General features: G+C 41.9%; 1 protein-coding gene across 1 annotated transcript in view; it reads left to right on the forward strand.

The window, feature by feature from the left end:
* Positions 1–873: 873 nt before the first annotated feature.
* The window catches only part of tshz3b (teashirt zinc finger homeobox 3b), a gene marked incomplete at its 5' end in the record, with an annotated part of 36036 nt that continues 9993 nt past the window's right edge, over positions 874–26916 (forward strand). Inside the window, one exon of the mRNA XM_083969278.1 lies at positions 874–913. Coding sequence (XP_083825404.1) covers positions 874–913 — 40 coding nt within the window. The remainder of the gene's footprint in view (positions 914–26916) is intronic.

The raw sequence follows: 26916 nt of genomic DNA on the forward strand, positions 1-26916 counted from the left end.
GATATGTGTGTGTTTTTGTTAGACTACCATGTGCCTGCATGTCTGCTCCTCTTCCCATCTGCAATATGACTGATACATATTACTGCACATTTCAAAGCAGAGCCACAGGCTTCTGATTACACCGCTCGCTCCGAATAAACGGGGCTACAATAAGGTGGTGAATGACAGAAAGAGTGAGAGGGGGTAAGAGAGGCAAAGGGTGGAGGGGGGCGGCGGTGGTGGTGGGGGTAGGGAGAGGGAGGGAGGGAGAGAGAGAGAGAGACAGGGAGCTACGTGACGCCTATCAGCGGCGGAGAGGTTGAACCGTAGAGGAGGCGCAGGGCTTCAGTTGTGTCAGCTCTTGATGTGTTGTCCCCCTTGTTTGCGGACTTTTGACTGACGCGATCATTTGGTTTTATCTCCTCAAGCTCGCCTGTTGCAGCCTCCGACGCCAAATAAAGAGGATCACACGGAGGCACAAGACGCTTTTTTACCTCCCCGTTTCTGTTTTTCTACCGCGGAGCACCCCTTCTGTTCCTGCCCCTCACCGCGTCCATCCAAGTAGGAGCGGGCGAGAGAGCGACCGAGCGACCGACAGAGAGAGCAGCCGACCGGGGGAGTCACGCTGGTTCTCCCCCTCCCTCCCACTCTCTCACTTCTTCTTCTTTTTTTTTTTTGAATTTACCCTCGCATCTACTGGCTTGATTTCTTTTTGTGTGTGTGTTCCAAAACTGCACATTCTCCTCCTCCTTACACACACACCCTCCCCGATCTATGTGGGAGCCCTGAGAGCGCACCCAGGGGGCAAAACTGTGTATCAAAGCTCCGCGGATTCCCCAGGCAGCCTCGGATCACCGGGGCCAGAGAACTCCCCGCCGGGCCCCCGAAGCAGACATGCCGCGGAGGAAGCAGCAAGCGCCTCGGCGCGCCGCAGGTACGCACTGGCTTTGGTTTGCATGCAATTTACATCCCTCTCTCTCCCCCCCTCTCTCTTTCTCTCTCACTCTCTCTCTCTCGTTCTCCCCCTCTCCCCCCGCGCTCTGTTTGTGCCCCCCCTCTCCCCTTCCTCCCCGCCTCCCCCATTCAGTTACTTTTTCATTGATATTTCCCTCAACCACATAGTAACATTTATGTAACTGCAACAACATCCCCTGTTACTGTGAAGTATCGGTGTAAGCGCAAAGATCCAGCTCTCTGCCTCTGCCTCTCTCAGCTCCAGTGCCCTGAACGCAACTTTTAGCCTCTGGTGCCAAAATTATTCTATAATTTCTCCCATAATCATTACTATTATTATCAGATGGTGTGAAACTACCAACTACTGTACCTCTGCTTTAACACCTAACAAGATTTTTTTTTTTTTTAGAATTTTTAGAATATCAAAGAACCTCGTTTTTTAAAGTCTTAATAAAGTTTTCTTTTCCCAACTAAAGTAAATAATACATGATCTGTCAATTAATCGATTAGTTGATTGTGATTTTGTTAAATAATTAATCACTTAAAGCACTTTTTAAACAAAAATATATTAAAACACACACATTCAGTGCAACTGTTTTATGCTGCTTTCTCTTTGCTGTTCATCACTTCAAGTTTGCAGAACAATGATGGGCATTTTTTATTCCCTATTTCATTATATAAATTAAAGTTAGGATTGACATGTAGAGCAAATCATCATAGTCTGGATTTAAAAAAAAAATTATGCAGGAAAGTGATTTGGGGATTCACATGTGTGATCCAGTCCACATACTGTTGCCTTTCAAACCAGGTCACAGGTCAGTTCTGCACAGACCGGTGCATTCGTGCTTTAGGAAAGAGTGAGAGTCAGTGTGAGAGTTTTTAACATGAAGAATCCTTTCAGTTCTTGTTCTCTCTGTTTTCTCCTCGCCTCAGAGAACTTGCTTTTTTATAGATCTGTCTGGTCTTCTTACTCCTTTACAATGCCTCCTCCACCTCCTCTGATTGTCGATATTGACTGTGGAATTAAGGATCTATAAGTGGAGAGGTTTTGTGGAAGCCTAGAGTCAGCTGACTGTCACGTCGACCTTCGATGCTTGCTGATTTCTTTTGGGGGAAGTCTGAGGGAGTTTAGTCATTTACGTTTTTACATTTCATTACATTATTCTCGTACGGTCACTGCCTTTCTCTTTATTTTTCTCTCTGTTTTGAACATAGCGTGTGTGTTGGCTTCTCAGTGATACTATGATACCAGTGTGTTGTTATATCCTCTACAGCACTTTGTAATCCACAGTATTGGGTTTCAATGAATTTATTCAATTCCCCCTCTCATTGTATCGGTATATTTCTTGAATATGAAAATGATAATAGTTTCTACTTTCTACAAGAAGTTAATACGGAAACCTCACTGAGAATTTCCTCAGAGATTTACCACCCTTGTTTTTCATCAGGGTTTGTTTTCTCTTTCCCTTCACTTTCTGGGAAAAGACTTTTCCTCTCATCTTAAAGATTCTTCCACAGCCTAGTGAGGCAGTGTGTGTGTGCTGGAAGAGAGCTTTAATGGACAATTGCCATCTTTGATTTGATGCCTGATTGATCACCTGTCATCTGGCTGAGCCTTTGATCTGTTCATTCCCGATAAGTGTCAATAAATCACCCCTCCCTCCTTCTAGACTAGCCCCTCTCTCTCTCTCTTTCCCTCACTCGAGTGGCAAACCAGGGCCTGCTGAAGTCATGTCTGGCCTTGCAAACTTCTAGCCATCATTTCATTGTGTCTTTGTGTTTTTTCTCCTTTTATATGCTGACATTTCCTACTTATTTCTCCCTTTGCTTCAGATTTGATGTGATTAAAGAACCAAACTCTGCTTTTATTTTATCCTCTACTGAGACTTCTGAATATTTAATATTTTGATTTAAGGAAATTAAACGATCGTTGATGTATTTTGCAGCTTTTTCTGTAGCATGTGGCCATGTGGCTTTGAAACACAAATTACTATTTGTAGCTATATTATAGTGCATTAGTGATGATTTATTCATGACCATAAGCACACCCTTGTTTGCAACTTTTAGTTTAACTGTTGAGCGAGTGCAGTCTCCACAATATTTTCTATAGTCTAACAGCACAAACACACACACAGTCTAAAACATAAACACACACACACACACACACACAGTCTAACACATATAATTACATTGGCGCAGTGGCGCATGCACACGAGACATGCTGCAATGACTTTATGGTACATATAAACAAGAATGCAATACTTTTTGCGCATGCACACACGCACACAGAGTGCTATGAAAAATGTAACTATTAGCCTAATCGTGAGGCGGAAGACTGGTTTGCTCCATCAGAAGGGCCCGTCAGAGAGACTTTGTTTCATATTTGATTTAATTGTCTGGCCTCTTACAGCCACATTCATCAATGGCCTTAATGGTCAATCAGAGGCTGCCAGAGAGAGAGAGAGAGAGTCTTATGTATTCTCAAATCAGGGCCTTACTTGATCAAAATGTTTTAGCTAATGGACGCAATGGGTCCATGGATGGATGGATGGATGCATGCGTAGTGGGATGACTGAGAGCCTTTTTATTCAACTGGAACAAGCGAGCAAGTGAGGGAGTGAGTGAGTGCGCCGGCAGTGAGAGCTGGAGAGAAAATGAGGCATTTATTTCTTTGATGAGCGGACGGGAACAAACACCAAGCAGGCAAAGTTTCATTTTACACCACTGGCAACTTGCTCTTTTTTTTTAACTCTTCATTCCTCCTCCCTCCACCACCATCCCTTATTCCGTCTTTCTCTTGCCCCTTCCCTGGATCACAGCTGCAAGTTATAAGGTTGGAGAGAACTGCATGGCATACACAAAAAGTGATGACAAATTGATTGCGCCATAGCGATGGCAAGAGTTATGGGGAGGATGGCAAATGATAGGGCTTGATTAGGAACTTGGGGGAGGAGAAGGAAGAGGGGAAGAAGGGGGGGATGGGGGTTTGTTTTGTTTTGTTTTGTTTTTTTTCCAATAGCTATGTCTCTTCCCTTCTTTCACTTTTTCCTCCCTTCTCTGTTTCTGATTCGGTCTTTAAAAACAAAGCGCTGCTGAAGTGTTTGCGGTGAAAGGCAGCGATTCATTCAACCATCAAATTTGTTAAAATGACAGAAACTAGTAAATCTGGTTAAAGGTCAGAGAGCTTATTGAAAAGTTCCTTTGGAGCGTTTCATGTGTTCTTGATTGTCAGGATAGACCATATGTAGATCTACTTGAATGTGCCATCGCAGACATACTGCCTAGGCTCTCTCTGCAGGGCTCCGCTGCAGAAGAAGAACCAATTTCATTCAGTCTTCATCCATCTCTTATTCCTTCCGTGATCCCACGCACTCGCCCGCTTTCTTTTTCCAGCAAACCTCCCCACCTCCCTCACCCCACCACCACACACACTTCCCACCCTGGCGACGCAGTGCACTCAGCCGTCTAAAAAGAGGAGTTGTTTTGCCAGCTTCATTAGCGTTCTCCTAATTAGCCGAGCATCTGATGGATCTCTGACAGGCCTAATGATTGGAGATGACAAGCTCCGCACACTGTCACGCTCGCCAATTAGGTCTGCAGCGTAGCTGGATGTAATCAACTTGATCTTACACCGTCCCTCATTTGCCCCCACTCCCCCCCCCCCCCCACCCACCCACCAACCCTTCCCCAAACTCCCTCCTCCCGCCTCTCACCCACACCTTTCTTTTATTTTTTTTCCCCAACCCCACCACAGGTGAGGTGGTGTAGCACAGGTATGGAGTATGGCGCTGGATGTTGAGCGTGATGCTAATTCGTGGCGGTTAAAAATTGTTATGGATTGTTTCAGAGAAGGTGATGAGGTTATGCGTGGTTATTTAAAAAAAAAAAAATCAAGAAAAAATAATGGTTATTTGTGTACACATGTATACGTGCACACACACGCAGTATTTTCGGAGGTATTTATTTTTTCAGTGCTCCTGACATCAGGAAGGGACAAAGCTCAGACGAGCAGCGGGCTTTTGTCTCTCGGCTTCAAAGGCTGACTTAGACCAAACAGATCATTGTTATAGGGCAGGAAGCTTAAACATCAAGCAGCAAGTATATTTTTTTACCTGCATTTTTACGCCTCGTACTTATATCCTCACATGTAAAACTACAAAGCTATTGTTTCAAAGCTGTGTAGGTTATGTTAAATGAAGGGTGTTTGGCAGTAGCCTAAGTAGTAGCTGCATGGTGTTAACACAGCATTGCATATGTACTATATGCGTGTGTGTGTGTGTGTGTGAAGGTGCATTGTCTTCCTATGAGCCTGCTGCTGCAGATTGATGACGTTGACAGTGGTCATTATTAGCTACTCAATGACACTTTTCCAGAGTGGGAGGATTTTTCACCCAAGTTGATTTTTCAGAAACACCTATCATCAGCACGGTGTCCAAAGAGGCTAAGCATGATTTATGTAAATATTAACATCAAGACAGATCTGGTTCTGTCCAACAGGAGATAGATGGCAGCCGCCGAGGAAAAGCAGCTGATTTCTGTGATTTCTCTGCCTCCAATCGTGTGTGTGTGTGTGTTTGTGCGTCTGCGAGCGTGTATGTGTGTGTGTGTGTGTCTGTGTGTGAGTGATTGATTGTAGATGAGAGCGAGAGATTAATCACGCTTGATGTGTGTTAACGTTGCACTCGCGGTGGATCTAAGTCGAGATGCAGTGGCCCATTTAAATATACTCACTCACTCACACACACACACACACACACACACACAGAGACTCACAGGAGGGCTGAGGATATGCTACCACGCACTTACAATGCAGATACACACATGTTCACATTGTTCAACAAACAGTTTGAGCACGGATTTTGGATTTCTTAAAGAGCACAATTGCTGTTATAAAATACTCTGTATCTGAGAGGTGAGCACAGTAAAAAACTGCCTGTTGTAATGCAATGTCATTATCCAGCGAATGGCAACAGCATCTAATGAAACAGGTTGATATAATCAAGCTAATTAACCTTGTTTAATAAAGTTCTTGATACATCTATGAATGATTCAGGGAGTTAACTATGTATAGCTATGAGTCATATCACACAACTGACAAGTGTGTCATTATTTTGTTGTATGATTATTTTTTTTTAGATGATTTTTCTTATTGTAGCAGAAATAAGGTTTTTTTTTATTTTTATTTATTTTTTTTAGATAATTGTGACTTTTGGATAAAACACATCATCGAGGACTCACTTTCAAATCCCCCAAACTTTTACAACTTCTGATTTTTTTTTCCGTCTTCATCCCTCTTCAACACTTCAAAGGTCATCTGGAGTGACCTAAGACGTGGTCCGAGAATTACTTTGAGTCCTTAAGTGAAAGATGAAATTCAGAGGTTACTCATCCTTGAAGCGAAAGTCGTCCACCCCAATTTCTAATGAAGTGGATGTATTTAAATAGCAGCTCTTGAGCCTTTTTTTTCCATCTGCAGTCCATTAATCTGATATGTGGTGGTCCTTTCATACTCATGCCCTGACTACTTCCCACCTGGTTTCAACTAGAACACATCAGATCATTCCCGGACAGATCTGATTAAGATTCTGCTTGAAATCAAGTGTAATAAAAGGGTACATATTTTTTGCTTTTTTCCCCTTAATATGACACATTTTCATGTATTGAGCCGGACGCGGGGTGTGTAACATTCCGTCGCTGCCCTCACTATCCTGCCTCTGACTAAAACTTACAATGTTTCCTAACTTTTGCATGTGTGCTGAGCTGACAACACTCTCTGTTCCAGTCAGTGTTGGCGTCCCAGTCCCAGTCCTGCTCCCTGCATTACTTTGTGCAGAGTGAGTCTTTCCCAGGCAGCTAACTGACATTGTGATTAGTTATGGCCTTCCTCTGCTTTTCTCAGTGCTCCTGCCCCACTACGCTCCGCCACAATGAACCAAGAGAGAGAGAATATATAAAATGGGAGAACTGTTGCATAGTTAAATATTCTATCATAGGGAAAGACAGAAAGGGAATGAGATTGTAAAAAAGATTATGAGCACGGGCAGGAGAAAGTAGAAGTGAATGAAAAAGCAAGCAAGTAGACAAATGACAATTGTGGAGAGAGAGAGAGAGAGGGAGAGAGAGGGGGAGGGGGAGAGGGAGGAAGGGGAGCTCGAGCTTCCTTGAGGATAAGTGGCTGATGGTTTATAAACAGTGTTTCTTTTCCTCCCTCTCCCAGAATCTTCCGTCATGGCTCCCATTAGGTTGACAGCTGTCAATTAGAGCTCCCTTGGTCTGGCGCACTGCACTTTATTGCAGGCAGTTGATGCTGTCATTTCGCTCCCAGTTTTGCCTTGAGCGTTATCACGAGCGCTCAAACAGTCAATAGCTGATGCATCAGCAGTTATTTCTTAAATTGGCTCACAAGGCTGCATCCTGCATCACTCCCCCCCCCAACCCCCCTCACCCATTCTTCTCCCTCTCTCCTCTTGTCTCTCCCCTCCCTGTTCTCCTCTTTCTCCCATAAAGATTATTTTGTGAGGAGAGAGCATATACATAGAAGGGTGGGTGCAAAGAGTGCAGAGAGATTCGCAGAGCTATGAACACATGCATACTGAGAAATATGACAAAAGGTATGTATGTGTATATTCTGTAAATTTTTGGTCCAAAGTTCCGTTTAGAGACATGTTTGTGTATTCTCAGGGACGTTATGCAAAAATCAGTATATTCCTTAGTGTACTTAAACGTTTTTGTTCCATAATTATAATATGAACTGAAATGCATGAAGGCACGATCATGACACTGTGCTGAAAAGGTGCTAAAATACTAAAATGTATATTGGTTCAGTTTATAGATGTGTAAACACTGAGGAAATATACAAGACATGGTTTGAATATTGAATGAGGGTCAAAGTGTTGATGGCTACTGATTTAATTACATGAGTAATTTGTGTCAGTATAATTGCAATGGTCTGTGCTTCATAACATGATTAACTCTACAGACTTCAAACATACCTGTAATAATCCTAATCTAACCAGCGGCCCTTCGCTGTAAAGTCTGATGTGGGCTGACGGGGCCTACAGCAAGGCTCCCTGGGAAAATGACTAAAACAAGACTTTGAGTGGATAGAGAGGGATACACACACACACACACACACACACACACACACACCGACACACACCGACACACACCGACACACACGTGCTGTGCTCATACAACGCAGATACACAGGTATTTACGTACAATCCTATAGTATTTTATAGACCAGATATGCAGCCTATTGTGAAAAAAATATGTCTGGGGTGGTCTGGTCTCTTGGCCATGGACAAAAAAAAAACACACACACACACAAAATAAAGTAGAATAAAAACTGGATCAAAATAACGGCTTTGATCATTTTATGAAATGTTTCCATCTGCAGAAGTGGACTTCTGTTTATGGGGTTAGCTATATTTTTTATAGCATGTACAGGCTGTTGTACTTGCTATCATGTTTAGGGGACATGTCTGTGTGTGTGTGTGTGTGTGTGTGTGTGTGTGTGTGTGTGTGTGTGTGTGTGTGTGTGTGTGTGTGTGTGTGTGTGTGTGTGTGTGTGTGTGAGAAAGCGACTCATGGAGTGGAGGGCGCTTCAGGCCCAGTAGGAGGATGAGACAGTGTCAAGACAAGACAAGGTGTGTGTGTGAGAATGAGAGAGTGTGTGAGTCTCTCTGTGTGTGTGTGTGTGTGTGTGTCTTTTGAGTGTCATCTGGGCTTGGCTCCAGGTCTGGGTTTCTTCTTACCCTCAGTGGGGGTTGCCTTTATGTCTGCAAATTGTGTGTGTGAGTGTGTGAGTGTGTGAGTGTGCACGCTCACACAATCAGGGCCATTCGCCTCCCTTTTCCCACGGAGCCTTTGGCTGTACCTAGTCAAGACTGGCAGCCATCAGTCTCATGTGAGTGTGTGTGTGTGTGTGTGTGTGTGTGTGGATGAGAGAGAGAGAGAGAGAGAGAGAGAGAGAGAGAGAGAGAGAGAGAGAGAGAGAGAGAGAGAGAGAGAGAGAGAGAGAGAGAGATGGCTGTGATAAAAGGCAGGGGAGCCAGTGAGGACCCATCTCAGACCCTGGTAATCAGGGCCAGCCTGAGCTGACATCCTTCTCAAGCTGACAGCGCCTTCCTCTTCTCTTCTCTCCCATCAAACCCACACACACACACACACACACTTGGCTGAATGGTCACCACTCAGTCAAAAGACAGTCTGACGTGCCTTTAGCCCTCCTATTCTTCCTTTTTATTTCATGTTCTGATCAGTTTCAGATGCTGAGAATTATCCTTATCCTCACAACACCGCGACCATGTGTCCATGTCGGTCTGCGTGCAGGAAATTCATGGTTTGATATGGTCTGATCTTACAAGGGTGTGGTAGGAAACGTGTGTATAAACCAGCGTAGTCTCACACCCACAAACACACATGTGAGTTTCTGTCTATTTTGTGTGTGGTCTCAAAGAGGGGTAAGAGCAAAGAGGCAGGTGAGGAGAGAGAGAGAGAGAGAGAGTCGACCATGCTGAAAAGAGAGAGAAAAGTGAGAGAGATGAGAGGAGTGGGGAAGAAGGCTGTTTTATTTTATACTGCGAGGGCCTGTTGCTAATTAATGTTTCTTGGTCGGTTTCTGTCGGAGCTGAGTAATGTTTTTGATCTTTATGCCTGATAACTGCATACCTAATGAGATTTCAAAGCTGGTGGAGATGGGAGTTGCTGCTCCCTGCAATTATTGACAGATGCCTTTTCTCCGCCACTGGCTGCCGCACCATAAATCCTTCCTCAGTAATGAGCTTGAGAAGTGCCACCCTGCCAGGGAGCTAATGAAACCGAGCAAGGGGGGCCGCCTGTGTGTGTGTGTGTGTGTGAGAGTGTGTGTGTGTGTGTGTGCATGCGTGCAAAAGAGTGCATCACACTCCTCTGACACATTTTTTTCTCTTTAAATGCACTCTGCAGATGTCAGCCACCTCGCCTGCTAACGACAAAGAGAGAAAAGAGGCAGGAGAAAGATAGTCAGCGAGGAAGATTGGAAAAAAAGAAAAGAAATACAAAGCAGAAGCCTCTCTCTGTTTCTCCACTTTATGAGAAGTTTCAGGGTGGTGCTGAGGGGGGGTGGGTGCTCAGGTTACAGCCCCATGTTAAGGCTATTTGTCTAGGTTTGGCTGTTTTATTTGAAATACTAGTATCTCTGTTGCCAAACGGGACTGTGATTGATATACCCCCCCCCCCCCCCCCCTCCTCCTCCTCGCCACTCTCCTGCCCACAACCAGCAGTCGCTTCTCGTTCTCCTTTTCTCCTCTTTTTTTTCTTCCCTCGATGAACTCTTCCTCTCTATAACTCAGCCAGGGAAAGCAAAGGAGCTCGAAAAAATAAAAGAGGGACGAAAAAGGCATGTGAAAAAAGAGAGAGCAGGAGGGGAAAAAAAGAGAAGCTGAAAGGAAAACCTGGGCGCCCTTTACTTTGCCCCAAACACGCTCGCGCTCAGACTGAAGCTTGAGTGCATGTATTTGCACTAACGTATTAAGACATGTGCGTTTATGTGGCGCGCTTAAAGTGTACGTGTGGATGCGTTCTCGCTTTTGGAGGTTTCCAGAGGAGGAAAGCAGCGAGTAGACGAGCACCGTCTCACTGCCAAACAGTCGATTTCCCCCTCTCATTGTCCCCACCATACATCACAGACCCACCCTTCTCTCCTGACACAATGACGTGTGTCATTTATCAAACAGGGCTTTGCCAGGGCCTCACATGTGTGTGTGGGAAACCATAGGGGTGTATGTGTGTGTGTGTGTGTGTGTGTGTGTGTGTGTGTGTGTGTGTGTGTGTGTGTGTGTGTGTGTGTGTGTGTGTGAGCACATATGTGTGTTTCAGTGTTTAGGGGGAGTCCTTCCTTCTGCCTCTGAGGTCCTCCTGGGGAAGGAAGGAGGGAGTGAGGGATGGAGAGAGAGAGAGAAAAACAGAAAGAGGGGGATCAGTGGTGTTGAGTGAGTGAGTGTGTGAGAAGTTGTGGGAGTGGAGGAGGAAATCAGCTGGACTGGTTTCACTAATGTTTTGGCCCGATTTCCCTCCTCGCACGATCAGGATTTGGAAAAGTGCATGTGAATGTGATGTTGATAAAGCAACTTTAAATAGTATTTTACACACAATTACTCACATTTCACATGATAGATATGTGCAGACTGTAAATCATACCTCCATTAATCTCCCTGATGTTTATGCAGACATGCATATGTGTTTGTATGTCATTAACAACCTGTGTTTGTCTATCCCATGTTCGTGTGTTAAGGGAGTTGCTTCCAGGCGTGTATCAGTCACAGTGTCTTATCTAACATGTACACACACACACACACACACACACACACACACACACACACACACACACACACACACACACACACACACACACACACACACACACACACACACACACACACACACACACACACACACACACAGACACAGACACACACACACAGACACACACACGTATACATACATAACCACTCACAACAGTGCATAAGACTCTCCCAGGGGTTTGGGCAGTGCAGTCTCTCTCTCACTTCACTTTTCCCTGATTCAAAGGGAGGCTTTATAGAAGATGGATGCTCCTTAAAAAAAAGAGCCTGTTGATGGATATGAATCTGGCCCTGCCATTCATCACTGCTATATTATTTAGACGGGATCACTACAGAGCTGTAACCTGAGCTACAGCTGCGTGTGCATGTGTGTGTCTGTGTGCGTGCGCAAAAGAGAGAAAGAGAGAGGACATGGCAGGTGAAGGAGAGGAATGGGGGTGGGAGGAAGAAAGGACAGTCAGGGTCTCAACAAAAGAAAGGAGAAGAAGAAACACAGGGAAGGAAGGAGCAGACAAAGTTAATAAAACTGTACAGCAAATGAAACAAAACTAAAGAAAGTAATTGAGGATCTAAATACTAATTAGGGTCATGAAAGGTCAAATGCAGGAGCTGGTGATGGACTCACAACTGTCTTCTGTCCACTTCCAAGACAACACAGTCAGGTCTATGTTTAAAAACTCATAGAGCGCTGTGTAAAGACTCAGCTCCCCATGCACTAAAAGTGTTTCTATCTCTAATTTGGTTGTATTAATTTTTACTTAAAAAAAAAAAAAAACTGTTCATTTTGAACCCTGTAACTTTTGGATCGCTGGGGCTTGGATGGTAGGCCAGGACAATGGTTTGATCTCCAAATCTCCAATCTGCCTGTTGAAGTGACATTGAGACAGATACTGAACCCAAATTGACTATTGCTGATGATGACGTACTATCAGTGTGTAAATGTGTGTGTTAGAGAAAGTGGACAGAAAGATAGAACAAGCACTGCATGAATGTGTGTGTGACTTGGTTAATGAAAGCTCTTTGAGTGGTCGACTAGAGAGAAAATATTGTCTATTTGCAATTTTTAGTAATGCAATGTTAGATGGGTGTGTTGCTCACTGAAGATAACTGGATATCTGCTCTATAATGGTTTCCACTGACTCCAGTGAAAGTTGACTGTTGTGGCAGCTCAGATCCAGCACATTGTCTCCCCTCCAGTCTGCATGAGCTAGCTGACACTTGCACAGCTTTTTGAGACATATTTCCTAATTCACCAGACTAAATGACTTTAATTCTGTTTATGCATTTACTTTAGTGTATTTGTCATTCCGTATCATTGTATGTTGTCATGATTGTAAATGGACATAAAGTTTATTAGCTCTTTGACAAAATGTGTCACAGCAGCAGCAACTCAGACTGCATCAAACTCACAGTCCGGTGCTGTTCCCGGTGCTGTCAGGCATTCCTTTAATAAACAGGCCAAAAGGAGCCAATGAATGAACTTGTTTAACAAGTTTTTAAGACTTGCTGAGGTGTAAGGTTAAAAAAAAAAGCACATGCAGATCACAATATTAGATCTCACTCATCTATTAAGAGCTGGAAACCAGTTTATGCAGAGCAGGTACTAAATAATCCATGTTGATCTGTTAGTGTGTTGGTGAATTAGTGTTATAAATAAGTTTTATGCAATGGTTCAGTCAACCTGTCACTAAGCTTATATTTCAACAGCAAAAAGTGCAAAACAAATGTAAGGTTTTGAATGTAAAACACCATACAGTATGTGTATTCCTTGGGGCAGGTGGCGCATGCAGTCAAATTATCAAAGTTTATAACCAACACCTCATGTATTTTATGTTTCGTCCAGACCAGTCTGCAGTGAAGTGTAACATTTACTTTATTTTTGACGTGGCTGTCTGGATTATGTGGCATTAAATGTACAACTGTAAAACTAGTCACCGCTACAACCTCTTCTCTACAAGAGGTAGTAGATTGATAATTATTAATTACAATTTAATGTTGTTTTTTCAGGTTCTCACTTGTTACTGAGACAAGCAAAGACCTTATTGATTATTTTATGAAGCTCTTATTGAGTGATTGTTGCGGAGATGAAACCATGGTAAAACAAGAGGATACATTTGAAGTAAACACAGGAAGTGAAAGAGGTGCGCACAAAAACAATTCTCAAAACTCCTTCCACGTGTGTGTAACCATTTTGAAAAACATGGCATGCCCCCCCTCCCCCCCACCTCCCTCCCACCCCCACCCCCCTTACCTTCATTCCCTCTCCTCCATCTCTCTCTCCCTGGTTTCTGTTGCGCCAAGGCAGATGTGGTGATTTATTGTGGCCATCCATCTCTTGTACTCATCCATCACCGGCCGGTTGCTAGGCGATCATGGCAGCAGCTGTTTGCTTTTGAGTTCGACAGAGGGGCCGTCAGTCAGCGGCGGCAGGTGAAAAGCATTACGAACGCGCCGTTGTCACGCTGGATAATTAATCAAAGGAGAGAAAGATAATTAAAAAGATATGACCCTCGCTGGTACTTGGTCCTGGGTTTGCCCAGGAAGAGTGGAGGGCGGGGGGATGGAAAAGGGGGGTGGAGGGTAAAACAGAAAAGGTGCCTTTTTTTTTTTTTTTTTTTTGCAGTAACTTTGGACCGCTCATCCACCTCCTTCAAACATTCAAACGTACGGCAAACAGAGGAGTGGTATGAGTGAATGCTGATAAAACAAGCCCTCCTGTTAATCACTAGCTCTGCTCTAATTAATTAGGAGAAGATCTGCCAAAGAAAAAAAAGTGGTAGGATTCTTTTTTAAAGAGAAAAAACAAGAAGCTCTTCAAACTGGTGTGGATTCAGCTGTCACCTCCAGTCACACTTACACAGCTATATGCAGAGACCAGACTGAGTGATAACCACCTGCTCTGTCACTGTGTCAAAAATGACTTATTTTTGGCATTGTTCGTTTTTTTTTTGTCTTGTTTTGCAAAGTTTTATCATGAGGAGAAGAAAAGATGACAAAAGTTTGATGTCTGATTTAGCCGGATAAACCATTAAGGTCCTTCAAATGCAGCTTTGAAGTGTCCCAGCCTTCCTCCCCACACACCCTCACCGATGACGCAACAAAGTGGCCGTTGTCTCTGAGTGGAAACTACTGTCCGGAGGAGTGTGCCCTTTATCCTCATTTAAAAAATATATCACATCACTGACTGCACTTATCATATCATAGATCATTGTAGCTCTTTTCTGATGTCACGTTTTCATTTTCTCTTTTTAGTAGTTTGTCTAAAGGCGAGCTCAAATTCTCGTAGTGACAGAACCCAGTTCTAGTTTGGAACCTAAACAACCAAAACAAATATTGTGTATTTTCCTAATAAGACATGAAGATGCCAGTGTAGATTTTTTAATGAATAGGGTGATAAAGCTTACTACTAGTTACTTCGTAAAGTTTATAAATTTAAATTTGAAGATAAACTCAATGGACTCTATAGGTTTTCTCCTTCAACTGTGAGGTTCACTTAAAATCACCATGAGTGCCGATTATTTTTATTCACCATTGATATTGGTCAGACCCCAAGTGATTTTAATTTTTAGGTTTTAGAGGAATTGCGTTTACCTGAAAACCTTAGTTTCAAAAGAGACGCAGAATTTCAGTAAGTAGAATGAAGAAGAAGAAGGAATTTTTGTTTAATCATCAATCAAAGAGTGTTTCTGGTTTGCAAGAATGTGTGTGTGTGTGTGTGTGTGTGTGTGTGTGTGTGTGTGTGTGTGTGTGTGTGTGTGTGTGTGTGTGTGTGCGTGTGTGTGTGTGCGTGAACACTTTGCTTGCACGCTCGTCTCAGCCTTCATATGTGCATTTACATCAGTGGTGAAGTATTAGACAGGATCTCTAGCCTTCTCCTCTGTGTCACATCTTTGATCTCACCAAGCCGGGTCCCCGTGTGTTTTGACATCCCTCATTTTCTCACCACCATTTATTATCTGGAGTTTATACAGAGCTAGCACACCGATGGAACCAAATGTTCTGTACACACAACCAGCCAGGCTTTGAGACATAACAACAGCATGGGAGAGAAATACACAGACGGAGAGAAACAGACAGAGAGACAAACAGGAAGACACAAAGAGATTATCTTGTATTTCACATATTCAGCTCATTGAAGGACGCCTAGAATGGTCTCACTGCACTTGAAGATCATTTAATATTTAATGCAGTTTTTTTTTTTCAGAATTTTGTACAAGACCTTAATTGAAGAAAGATGTCTTAAATCAGGTACCTTGAGTACACTTCCAGGAGATCAGTTCAAAATCACAGTCTCTGATATTACTTTATAAAATAGTATATAAATAGCCTACATTATGATTAATGTGTCTGTGAAAATTTTAGACTTTTAGAAATTCAAAAGGAAATGTGTTATGGTAGTAAATCAATGGTATGCATCACACAAAAATGATCTTTTTATCAGATACTGCCTGTTTTAGTTTGACAGTTCTGCCTGTCAAGCAGCTATTTATGCCCAATAGTTTCGGTTCCATTCTTTGTCTTACTTCCAGAGGACGTTGGGGTCAGAAGAACATTTAGAAAGCACTTATTTCAACCCTGAACTGGACTTAATTGTGACCATTCCACAACCTTAACTACGCTTGTTACAGTTGTTACCACTAAGTTTTTTGCTGGTACGCTACTACAGGTTGTTACCATGACGACAATGAGGAAATAAACTCCTATGGGCCATGGTGTTGTTACCAAAACGCAGAGGTGGGAAGTAACAAAGTACAAATACTTTATTACTGTACTATTTTTCAGGTATCTTGAGGTTTTTTTTTTTTTCAGACGATCTTTTTACTTCTACTCCCTACATTTGAACACACATATCTGTACTTTCATCGTCAAAACAGGTTTGTCACATTTTCAACCTCCACGAGTGACGACCAGGGTTGAGAATGCGGAACGAGGCTGCGCATCTGATGCATTTTTCAGCTCGTACGGTTCGTACACATGTTTGTTTTCACTCTGGTCCAAATGCCACACCACTGGCAGAGCGTCATGTTTCCATGACTGACCGGACAAAGATGCGTCATGTTTACTCTTGATTCTAAACATATAACGCTAAGAAGTAACTCTAACAATGGAGACATCAGGCAGTTGGAGCAGATCGAGGTCGGTTGCATTGAAGCCGGACCAGGACCACTCTGTGCGGCCGTTTTGATGTGCACCACAGTTGAGCTGGGCTGACCTGAACGCTACCTGTGTGAAAACACCACTTTATCTGTTTACTAAAGGCTTTAAATTTGTTCCAAATTGGTTCTGAACCGTCCGTGCTGTGTTTTGGTCCATGCTGGACGGAGCCTTGCCCGGACATCTCCATTAGCTCCGAACAGTAATCCAGACGGGAGGTGACGAGACTGTGGACAAGGATGGAGGCAGTGTTGGGGGTGAGGGAGGGACGGAATCGGATGATATTTCGTAGGTGAAGTAGGCAGATCGAGTTGTGAGATTTGAATGATAGAGTGCTGTCAAGGATGACACCCAGACTCTAACCTGAGAGGAGCTGTCGATGAGAAGGGGGAAGTGGTCAATTTTGGATAGTGTAGATTTGGTGCCAATTTCAGTTTTTTTTTTTTTTTTTTACAGTACAGTAAAACTGCTGCTGGTACGCTCCTGTGGGTTTTTATAATAGTTACCCTGACAACCTACAGGTTGTTTTATAGTTAGGCTACTCTAACAACAAAGACTTGGAATGTCTGCTGAGAGTGGGTGATGTATTGTTACCATGACAACAAATGTTCCGCATGTCCTCTGCTGGTGCGCTGTAATGGGTCATTTGTGAGGGTAGGGATAATCAACTTTTATAGCGCTTTAGGTTACAGGACTCATTGGTATTAGCGGATTTGGCATTGTGTTGCTAGGCTAACTAGTTGTAGTATCAAACGCATCATGTATTGAAGTGCACTTTGCAGGCTGGTCCTGTTAAGTTAGTCACGTCACGAATAAAGGAAATACCCAAAGAAGTAAAGAAAGTGCCTAGAGGCCTGCTAACAGAGAAAGTCTTCTTGTGGTCTGAGAAAGAAAAAGTTTTTTTTTTTTTTTTAAAGCTAACAGGCTAGTAAAGAGAGTAAAATAGTAAAAAACAAAACAGACCAAAGAAAAGTGTAGCCTATTAGCAGAGCTGTAACTGAGCTGAGAGTTTTAGAAACTACAATCATTCTCTTTACTCTGTAAAATGGAATATGAAACACCAGTCGGCTTTCATCTTCATTGTGTCTTATTTACTGTTAAATAACTCAAATTTCATTTTTTCAGGACATTTCACACACACACACTCACACACATACACATATACATACACATACATATAAAAAGAAATTCTACTTTGAGCTGTTACATCCAGTCTGAATTATTTGATGTACTGGAATGACCACACTGACCTGGAGGTGTGGAAATAAATGAGTAAAGCGATCAGGCTAATTTCTGTTATACTAAATGCAATTTCAACATATTTTGCAGTGCAGATGAGGACAGGGAGGTAGGCTATATATGAAGAGAGATAGTTAGACTAAACCCATTGACAGATACTTACCCTGGTAGTTGGGAAGGATGGAGACAGAGAGAGTAGCAGCAGAGACGGAGGCAGCCGGCAGAGCATCAGTCAGCATTTAACATTTTGCTTTCTACCTTTTCTGGCTCTTTTCCAGGGATGATTTAGCCTCAAGCCTTGCCCCAGGTTATATCCAGTCTCAGTCTCTCCCTCCCTCCATCCCTCTCTCTCACTTTGCGCACACACACACACACACACACACACACACACACACACACACACACACACACACACACACACACACACACACACACACACACACACACACACACACGACACCGAAATAAAAGTCTCCATTTTGATAAATGAAAGAACATGGGCTATTTAAAGGCACATTGGCATCACAGAATTGTGCGTGTGTGCCTTTAATTAGTACTTATGACCTAGTCAATAGACACTTGATTGGCTAACATGTAGCTATTGATTCATTGACCAGTATAAGCTATGGTGTTAACCAACCTCTCCATACACAAATACACTGCTACCGTATGAGTTAGATCCACTCTGATACATCTACAAGGTCTCACAAAAGAATACATTTTCAGTGACATCTTTCATGTGTTCTGAATTGTTCATTCTAACTCTGAACAATATACAACATGAGTGTGCTAAAACTATGGGTGGTGTATCTCTGAAAAATCTATAAATTGCTGAGCATTCCTGAATTCAAATCCTGAATCCAAATCCAAATAAGTCATTATATATATACACACACATATATATAGTCTCAAAAAAGTCTCAGTATTTTGTGTTAAATAACTCCCTTATGTCGTATGGGCTCCATTTCACTTGGCTGTGCTGTATGAATGATCACCACATGCTTTAAGCCAAAACAACCATTACATATCTCAGTCAAGAATTCCAGAGATTAAAACTGATCCATTCTGACCTGCATCGTTGGACGCTGAAGCTGCATTGAAAAAAAAAAAAAAATTCAATAGAAGTGATTTCTGGACTCAGGCTCCCCGTGAAATGTTGAAATTTAAGTTATGGTCTAATGGGCTTTAACATGCAAACTGGTAACGTCAATGAGGATGTAAATATTGTGCATTAAAATTAATGAGCAACAAATGTGGGATAGTTTTGTTTGTTCGTGCACAAAGTGTAAAATTAAAATTACCCCCGAGCACTGATTGAAAGATAGAGGCCATGTCAAACCATGCTTCTTTAGGTTCAGTTTTGAATCAAATGTTTAAATCATCAACATCTGAAACATGATACGGAAAAATACGCTGCAATCCTAATCATGTTATTTCTTCACATCCCTTCAATTTGAACTCATTGAAAACCCCAAATTGTCTCCTTTGGGTGCTTGTGCATTTTTCAAAAGCTGCCTGGTCAGATATGTCAGCATCTCTTTAGATTAATGTGAAGCATTGTTTTGTTCCCAGTGTGTGTGGGGTGATCGGGTGCATATTTAGATTTTTTTTTCTTCTCACAGAGTTAATCAGATCAAGCCTGGAAAAACTTAATCCATCCTTCACTATAGCTGAGATGTTTAAAGTTAATGAGAATTAAAGTTGAATCTATGAGTGAACTTGAATTGTGTGTGTGTGTGTGTGTGTGTGTGTGTGTGTGTGTGTGTGTGTGTGTGTGTGTGTGTGTGTGTGTGTGTGTGTGTGTGTGTGTGTGTGAGAGAGAGAGAGAGAGAGAGAGAGAGAGAGAGAGAGAGAGAGAGAGAGAGAGAGACTACTGCTCCTCTCTTCTTCTCAAAGAGGAAACAACGTTCAACATAGTCCTAACAAGACTCAGTGTTTGCAGATTACACCCTATTCAAATGCAGACCAGCACACAAACACACACACATGATTACACATGTGCAAACACACATCTTACTGACAGAAGAGTGTCTGCATGTGTGTTTCTGTGTGTGGGGGAGTTATGTTGTAAATCACACTAATCAATTGTGGCCTGTGTCAAGGCATGCCAGACATGGTGAACGGTCTGTTTTACATTGGTGTGTGGGTGTGTGTGTGTGTGTGTGTGTGTGCACAGCTGTCACATGATGTCCTGCATACAGCTGTCACAAATCACAGTTATATGTCTCCAGCACCGCAGTTACTGTATCTATCATGTTAGTGTGTGTGAGTGTGTGTCTGTGTGTTGTTCAAAAAGTGAAATATAGAGAAGCTTCATGTTACAGTGCAGTCGTGGAATGGTTTGATGTGCAGGGCTGTTTCTATGATTTAATTATTATTATTTTTTTTAGATGAACACCCAATCACTGGTCTGCATACCGTATTTGGGCTTCAAAGACTTTGTTCATTGGTTCATTGGCAGCTATAACACATGTGTACCATCTTCAATACACACACACGGCACACGCATACACATCTATCAGTCACATCAGTTAATATTCTGCAATTATTATCAGTTTACATGATTAAACTGAAATAACATTAAAACCAATGTTATGCAAAAGAGCCATAAAATCTACAGTTGTCATATTGACATTTAAGTTGTGTTGACAGAAGAAATACAGCTGGTATCTTCAGAGTTGTGCAATGAATTAGATTTTTGTCCATTGATAAATTGGTAAATGTTACATAAAAAACTGTCCAGAAATTTAAAAAGAACCCAGAATATTCAAAAGTCACATCATCTCTTCTCAGTTCATCTCTATGCATCTTGGACTCAGTGTTATATGCATGTTTATGTCTTCCCTAAAGGTTTAGTTGCCATAACAGTGCTCTGAGGTTGTGTGGTTAGACGAGGCCTTGTTTGCCTTCTTGGTCTACCTGTAGCCTGGATGACGTTGTCATGTGGGTACTTTTATATACTGGGGTACATACACACACACACACACACACACACACCCTTTTGACATAGTATGCATGACATTAAAAAGCCCTTTTTTCCTGGTACTCAGGCCTAATTACATGCTGGTTTCCTTCCTGACATAATTCATTCATTTCTGTGTGGTGTTTTTACTACTAGAAACACGCACACTGTCACAGACACATACTACATCCAGTGCTTTGAAACTGAACCCCCCCCCCCCCACACACACACACACACACACTAAAAAACATGGCCAAGAGGAAAGGTGTTGAAGGCTTGATCCATCATGTGGCATGTGCACAGTCATGTTACATATCAAAGCCATGGAAAAAAGCTTGCTTTAAAACTATCTATGCTTCTCAGGTTGCATTTTAATTGCATGTTACTACAAAGATGATGAAGAGGGAGAAGTTAAAGAGTAGAAAAATCAGCAAGCCTTTGGTGATGAGTTACATGCAGAGCGTCCCTAAACTATAATATCGATATGGAAACATAGGTTTTTTCCCCCTAAAACTATGTAACTACTTGTGGAGCTGATTTTTTTTTTTACAGGTTTAAAAAATTAGAATAAAAAGAAAGGTTGAAATGTAATTGTAGGGCAGAATATTCAAATTATGCTCCATACTTGTTTCAATGTATCTGTTCTATTTTTTAATTTTATTTATTTACTCTATTTTTTTCTTTAATTGTGTGCAGTAACTATACTGTGGAACTTAATTGTCGCTTGTGTTTTTCTCTCTTTCTCTATTCAAGTCATGTTGTGTGTATTGGCATGGGATGCACCAGCACTTGCTGCCAAAGCAAAACACAAGAACAGACACTGCACTGAGAATAAATAGCACTGAAGTTTCTTGTGATATATTTGGAAAATAATTGTGAGGGTGTTAATGACAGTGAAATGAGTCAGTTCAATAACTAACGTGTGAAGTGAGTGAAGTGACAAAGAGTGAGGCTGTCTGAGTATGCAGAGACCTTCTGTTTTCTTTGTGTCCATGATGCTGCTATCACACAGTTTAACATATATCGACTGTTTTTATTTTGAAATTCAGGAAAATATGTCCGTGCAATTTTTTGGTGATGCATGCTGTGCAGAAAGTTCTTCTTAGGACAGAATGAGCAGAGAACGGTTCTCCCTGTTCACGTTGCTGGGGCGTATAGGCCAGGAAATTAGTCATTTTGCATTTGTCTGTACATATAGAGGTATAGTATTATGCCTCTATGTGCACTGCGATTAACCACATTCATTTCTTAAATGTCTCACATTGTATAAATGTGGATGGCTGCGTCTTTTTTCATTATGGAACAGGTATAGGCTCTGTATTAACACTGTTAAAGTATCAAGGCCTCAGTCCACAGAGAAAGACACACAGCCTGTATTTAGTCTTAAAACCAGTCGTCAGGTATTCTGTAATTTTGTGATGTCGCAACAAAGCAGTAGTCTTTCTCAGCCATGCCCCGAGCCCAACCCACCTGGACCCACCATCCAGGCTTGGAGAATATGATTTCTTTGAGTGATTTACCTGAAACCGGCTTTTTTATTTGATCGCTCAGCCAATCAGATGAGACACTCAGAGCCTCCTCTCTTCTGATTGGCTCAGTGAACAGTAGTTACGAGAGCTACAGAGAGAAGCCTGAGAGGATATGTAAAACTACACCAAGATGTTTTTTTGAGTCTTAAAAACTGTAAAATATGGCCTGTTATAGATCAACACTCAAATAAAAGACACTGAAAGTGTAAGATTGCAGAAGCTGTCTAGCTCTTGAACATTTAACCTTGCTTAACCCTTATCCTAACCTTATGGCAAACTGAGGCAAACTCTCCTCCCTTCATATGATCATTCTCATCCTCCTCTGCTCCTCAGAACATTTGTTTCTAATAAATATAGTATTACAAGTCTAATTCGGACAGTCGCCTTAAAAGCCAGCTTCATAAATTCCACATTTTCAAACATGTCAGCATAAACGACAATCATACCTCCATTTTTGTACAGGAATTGGAAAGCCATTGAAAACAAGGCCCCTGAGTGTATGTGTGTGTGTGTGTGTGTGTGTGTGTGTGCGCTCACGTGCAGCCACACTGAAGCCTGTGTGACTCTAAGCCTCATTAAATGAGCCCCCCCCATACACGGCATTGGCGCTGTAAACATGCTAATATTTCTTAATGGCACTCTCCTACATTGATATGCATGTGAACTCTAGACCGTTAACCCCCTCTATCCCACCCCACCCCGCTTGCTCATCAACAAAGACACACACACATACACACATGCCACCATTACGGGGGCCCCAAGCTCTCTGTTTTTCCATTAATATCAAGTGATTGAGCGTAACATTAGCAGATAAAGCAGAGACTAAGATGACATATATGCCGTGGATGGAGGAATTAAAGCCTAATATAATCACTCGGCCTTGCATAGGGAGAAACCATTGCTCGTCACTACGCCTGACATTTTGATTTCCAGCATTTCTAGCACAGCATGAGAGAGGCAGGGACGGACAGAGACTGATTTCTCTTTCAAGTCAACGGATACTTAAGTGGTTTTTCAAAAGGGGTTCCCACACACACTTTTAACGTTGTATACAAAAAAGCACACACTTGTATAAATAAACATCTGTGGACACAGAGGGTATTGATCCTATACCTCTTAGGATTGAGAGGTGTACGTGTGTGTGTGTGTGTGTGTGTGTGTGTGTGTGTGTGTGTGTGTAAGCCCTCGGTCCGGCTGGTTATTTTCAGAGCAAGTGGAGAGCACATCAGTTTTTATTAGCTTAATAAATCACCTTTGTTGTCAATCAAGCAGCAGAGAATAATTGGATATGGTTGAAGCCTTGCGTGATGGATTATAAATCATTCAAGATTAAATTAAAAGATAATGCACAAACTTAATGGTTTGTGTTTTGCAGTCTAAATTGCCTTGGAGCAGTGCTGTTTTCCAGCTTTATTGCCAGCTGTTTTTTTCCCCCCCTCTCTCTCTCTCCCTCTATAAGACCCCTTCACATTTCACACCTTTTATTGCTCAGACAGAGCTTCGCCACTGCTCTTTTACATCTGTGTTTGATTTGTTTTCACTAATTCACTTTTGGGAATATTTCTCTATGCATTTATTTTTTAGATGTAGGAGGTTTTGGTGCGTGTGTGTGTATGGATGATGAGTTGACACACGTGCATCCTGTTGGTCTATACAGATTTAAACGTCTTTGACTTACATTTGCTTTCAATCTGTTCTCAGCAGATGTACCTCAGGCCTGCAGCGGCAATAATACAAAAAAAACAGAAAAAAAACATTATTTGCACACGAGATGAAAGGAAAAAAAGAAGAGACACACAGGCAGGCAGGAAGAGACAGAAAAAGAGCTATATCATGTATATTAAGCTCCGGCCAGTGAATTTAAGTGTGTCCGTTTGCGTTTGAACAGAGCAGGCGTTATCATAATCGCCTCCTGCCAACTTGACAGGACCTTAAAGTGATCCTGTCATTTTATTTACACCCAGACCACTGTGTGATTTACTCCAAAACACACACTTCACACACTTGCACGCACACACACACACATATACACACAAATGTTCTTCGCTGCTAACTTCCCTAGCGAGCCCAGTCGAGTAGGTCGGATGACATCTTTTGATCAGAGCTGTCCAAAGAGATCAGAGGAGACTGTCAGGTAATAGATACCCACCAACTATAACCAGACTGCACTGCAAAGAGAGTGTGGCTGTGTGGGTTTCTGACAGTGTGCATGGAAACAGAGAACATACACGAGTATGCTTTTTTTATTTTAGCAAATCTCGCTCAAAGTGCAAAAGCAATGACATTACTGTGTACCCGCTAGCGTAGAGCGAGTGTTGTCCATTGCGATATTTACATTTATTATTATAGTTGCAATTTCTTGTGTTGTGTGCCAACTTGTACGTGGGGGAGCAGAAAATGGTGGTAAGAGAGAGGAACAGCAAGGATGGACTGCAGTGAAGAGAAGGTGAAAATGATGGATCTTGCTCTCTAAACGGCCCACTGTTTTCTTTTTGTGCATACACACATTCACACGTCCCCGGGGATGAGAACTTGTGACCTTAGGCTACCCTGTGGGCTTTGAGAGTTTGTCTGCTCCAAGTGGAAGCTATCTGAATAACAAAGGGCCGAGCAGAGGATCATTCTTTGACAATCACCAGCTGATGTGTGTGTAAGATTTCTTTTTTTGTTTGGTTGTTTTTTTAAATCTAAATCCAGATATACAATGTTCTACGGGGCTTAATTGAATCAGCACTATTAGTACTGTTACTACTGTCCCACTTTAAATGAAAGGAAATGTAGACGATAGAGTCATTGTAAATGTCTGATTAAATAAGGATCCTCTTCTCCCGTGTGGTGCTCTATAATTTGTGGTCATTCACTTACAAAGTTGCTACACTTTCCATTAGCAACCTTTTCAGAGCGACTGTACCTTCAAACACATGTCAGACTACAGAACACAGATATCAGATTAGTTACTATTAATATCATGTGTAATATATTAGTAATTGTAACCATCAATTTAACAACTCCAATACATGATGTGCGCGAAATCTTGCAAGCTGATGGCTCAGAGTGTTGGTACGTTTTTCTATTTGAATGCAAACATTGAATGTAAGGCCAGCCCACAACATTTTGCAACAAAATTAAATACAAATATGTTACAAAGGGGCTAATTAATGCTAGTTGCTGACTGAGGAGATATAGAAATAGTTGATTTTCTCTTTACTTTACTGAACAGTAGCCTCCACCAGCATGTGGAGTGAATCCTTAACATCACATTTAACATGGATTCCCTAAGTGGCCGCCTGGTTGTCAGGGCATCAGATTCAAGATGTGTTTAATGCACACATTAAATCCTCTTCCTGTTCATTTCATTCAGTTAGTAATTAAGATTTAATTTTTATTGGACTTGCAGCAGATTCAGAACTTAAAAGGGGTTTCTATCAATATGCATCATGTATTCACAATAATGCATGAGTGCTGACTCAGTCATTATCTCAGCTTTCGTATCGCATCATCTGAATTTGGCCAGTACTGTCATGATTTATTCACATAACTTACCATTAATAGGAAATATACTGTACAGTGTTCTGTTCAGACAGTCTTTAAAATATGGGGTTAGGGTTATGGTTAGTTCAAGTCTCCTTGAAAAGAGTTCAAGTCAAAATAATGTCCTTTGAAGTGCGTGTGTGAGGGTGTGAAATGTTCACCTTTCTCATGTGCCTTTAAGATGCCAAGAGTCAGACTTAGCTTGAAATCCTGACTTGATAATTAGTTGGCAAACACTTCCTTACAATTTTGCTATCATTCTTTATTAATAACTGAATTCAGCTTTTTTTTCCACTACAACTCTAACACATACACAAACACATTTGCCACAGTTTAAAAAAATTGAATCACTTATAAAAGTCAGTGTTTAGGCTTTACGTTAGTTTTGTCTCAGACAAACTAATCTGAGATGATATTGTGAATTGTGGAAAGTCAACTACTTGTAGTGATTACATCTGTGATCTATATAAACACTTTTTTTTTTCTCTTTTGTCTCTATTTCTTATGCAGGTTATGAACTATTTTACTATTTTAACTACAGTTAAAAAAAAAAAAAAAACACTAACCATGACATCACCCTCTCTTGCAATCCAAGCGTGGACTGGATGGTCAGGGTGAAAGCATTAGGCTACACTCCACACACACAGCCATTCACATCTATGTAGGGAGAGCAGGCAGGGCCGGTTGTTCCCAGTCATTACTGTGGCTCCAAAAATCTCCTACACACAGCCAGAGTATATGACAGCTTGCAGTAGAAGGCTACAACAGTTTTATTTTACTTAATATTTTCATGTATGAAAATGCCCGACATGAGCAGACTGCTATATTACTATAAGCAACTTATTAAAGTAGCATTTGTATGGTAATGACCCAAACCTGTCCCAAACCTTTTGATCCATAAAAACGGCTGATCGCTGTAACTGTGATCACCCGTTTCCACTGTACTACATATGTATAAATACAGCACATACACACGCATCAGTGAGTGTGTCAGTAGCTCTCTAACCTAGGCACACACTCTTGTATTGGCCCTGTAACAGCACCATGTAAATACACTGTCAGCAGCTCCCCAGCTGAGTGGCATGGGGAGATGATTAGCCAAGCTAACACTGCTCTCACACACACACACACACACACACACACACACACACACACACACACACACACACACACACACACACACACACACACACACACACACATTTAAGTTTACATACACAAG

This window comes from Trachurus trachurus (genome assembly GCF_905171665.1).
Source record: "Trachurus trachurus genome assembly, chromosome: 3".
Lineage (NCBI taxonomy): Eukaryota > Metazoa > Chordata > Actinopteri > Carangiformes > Carangidae > Trachurus > Trachurus trachurus.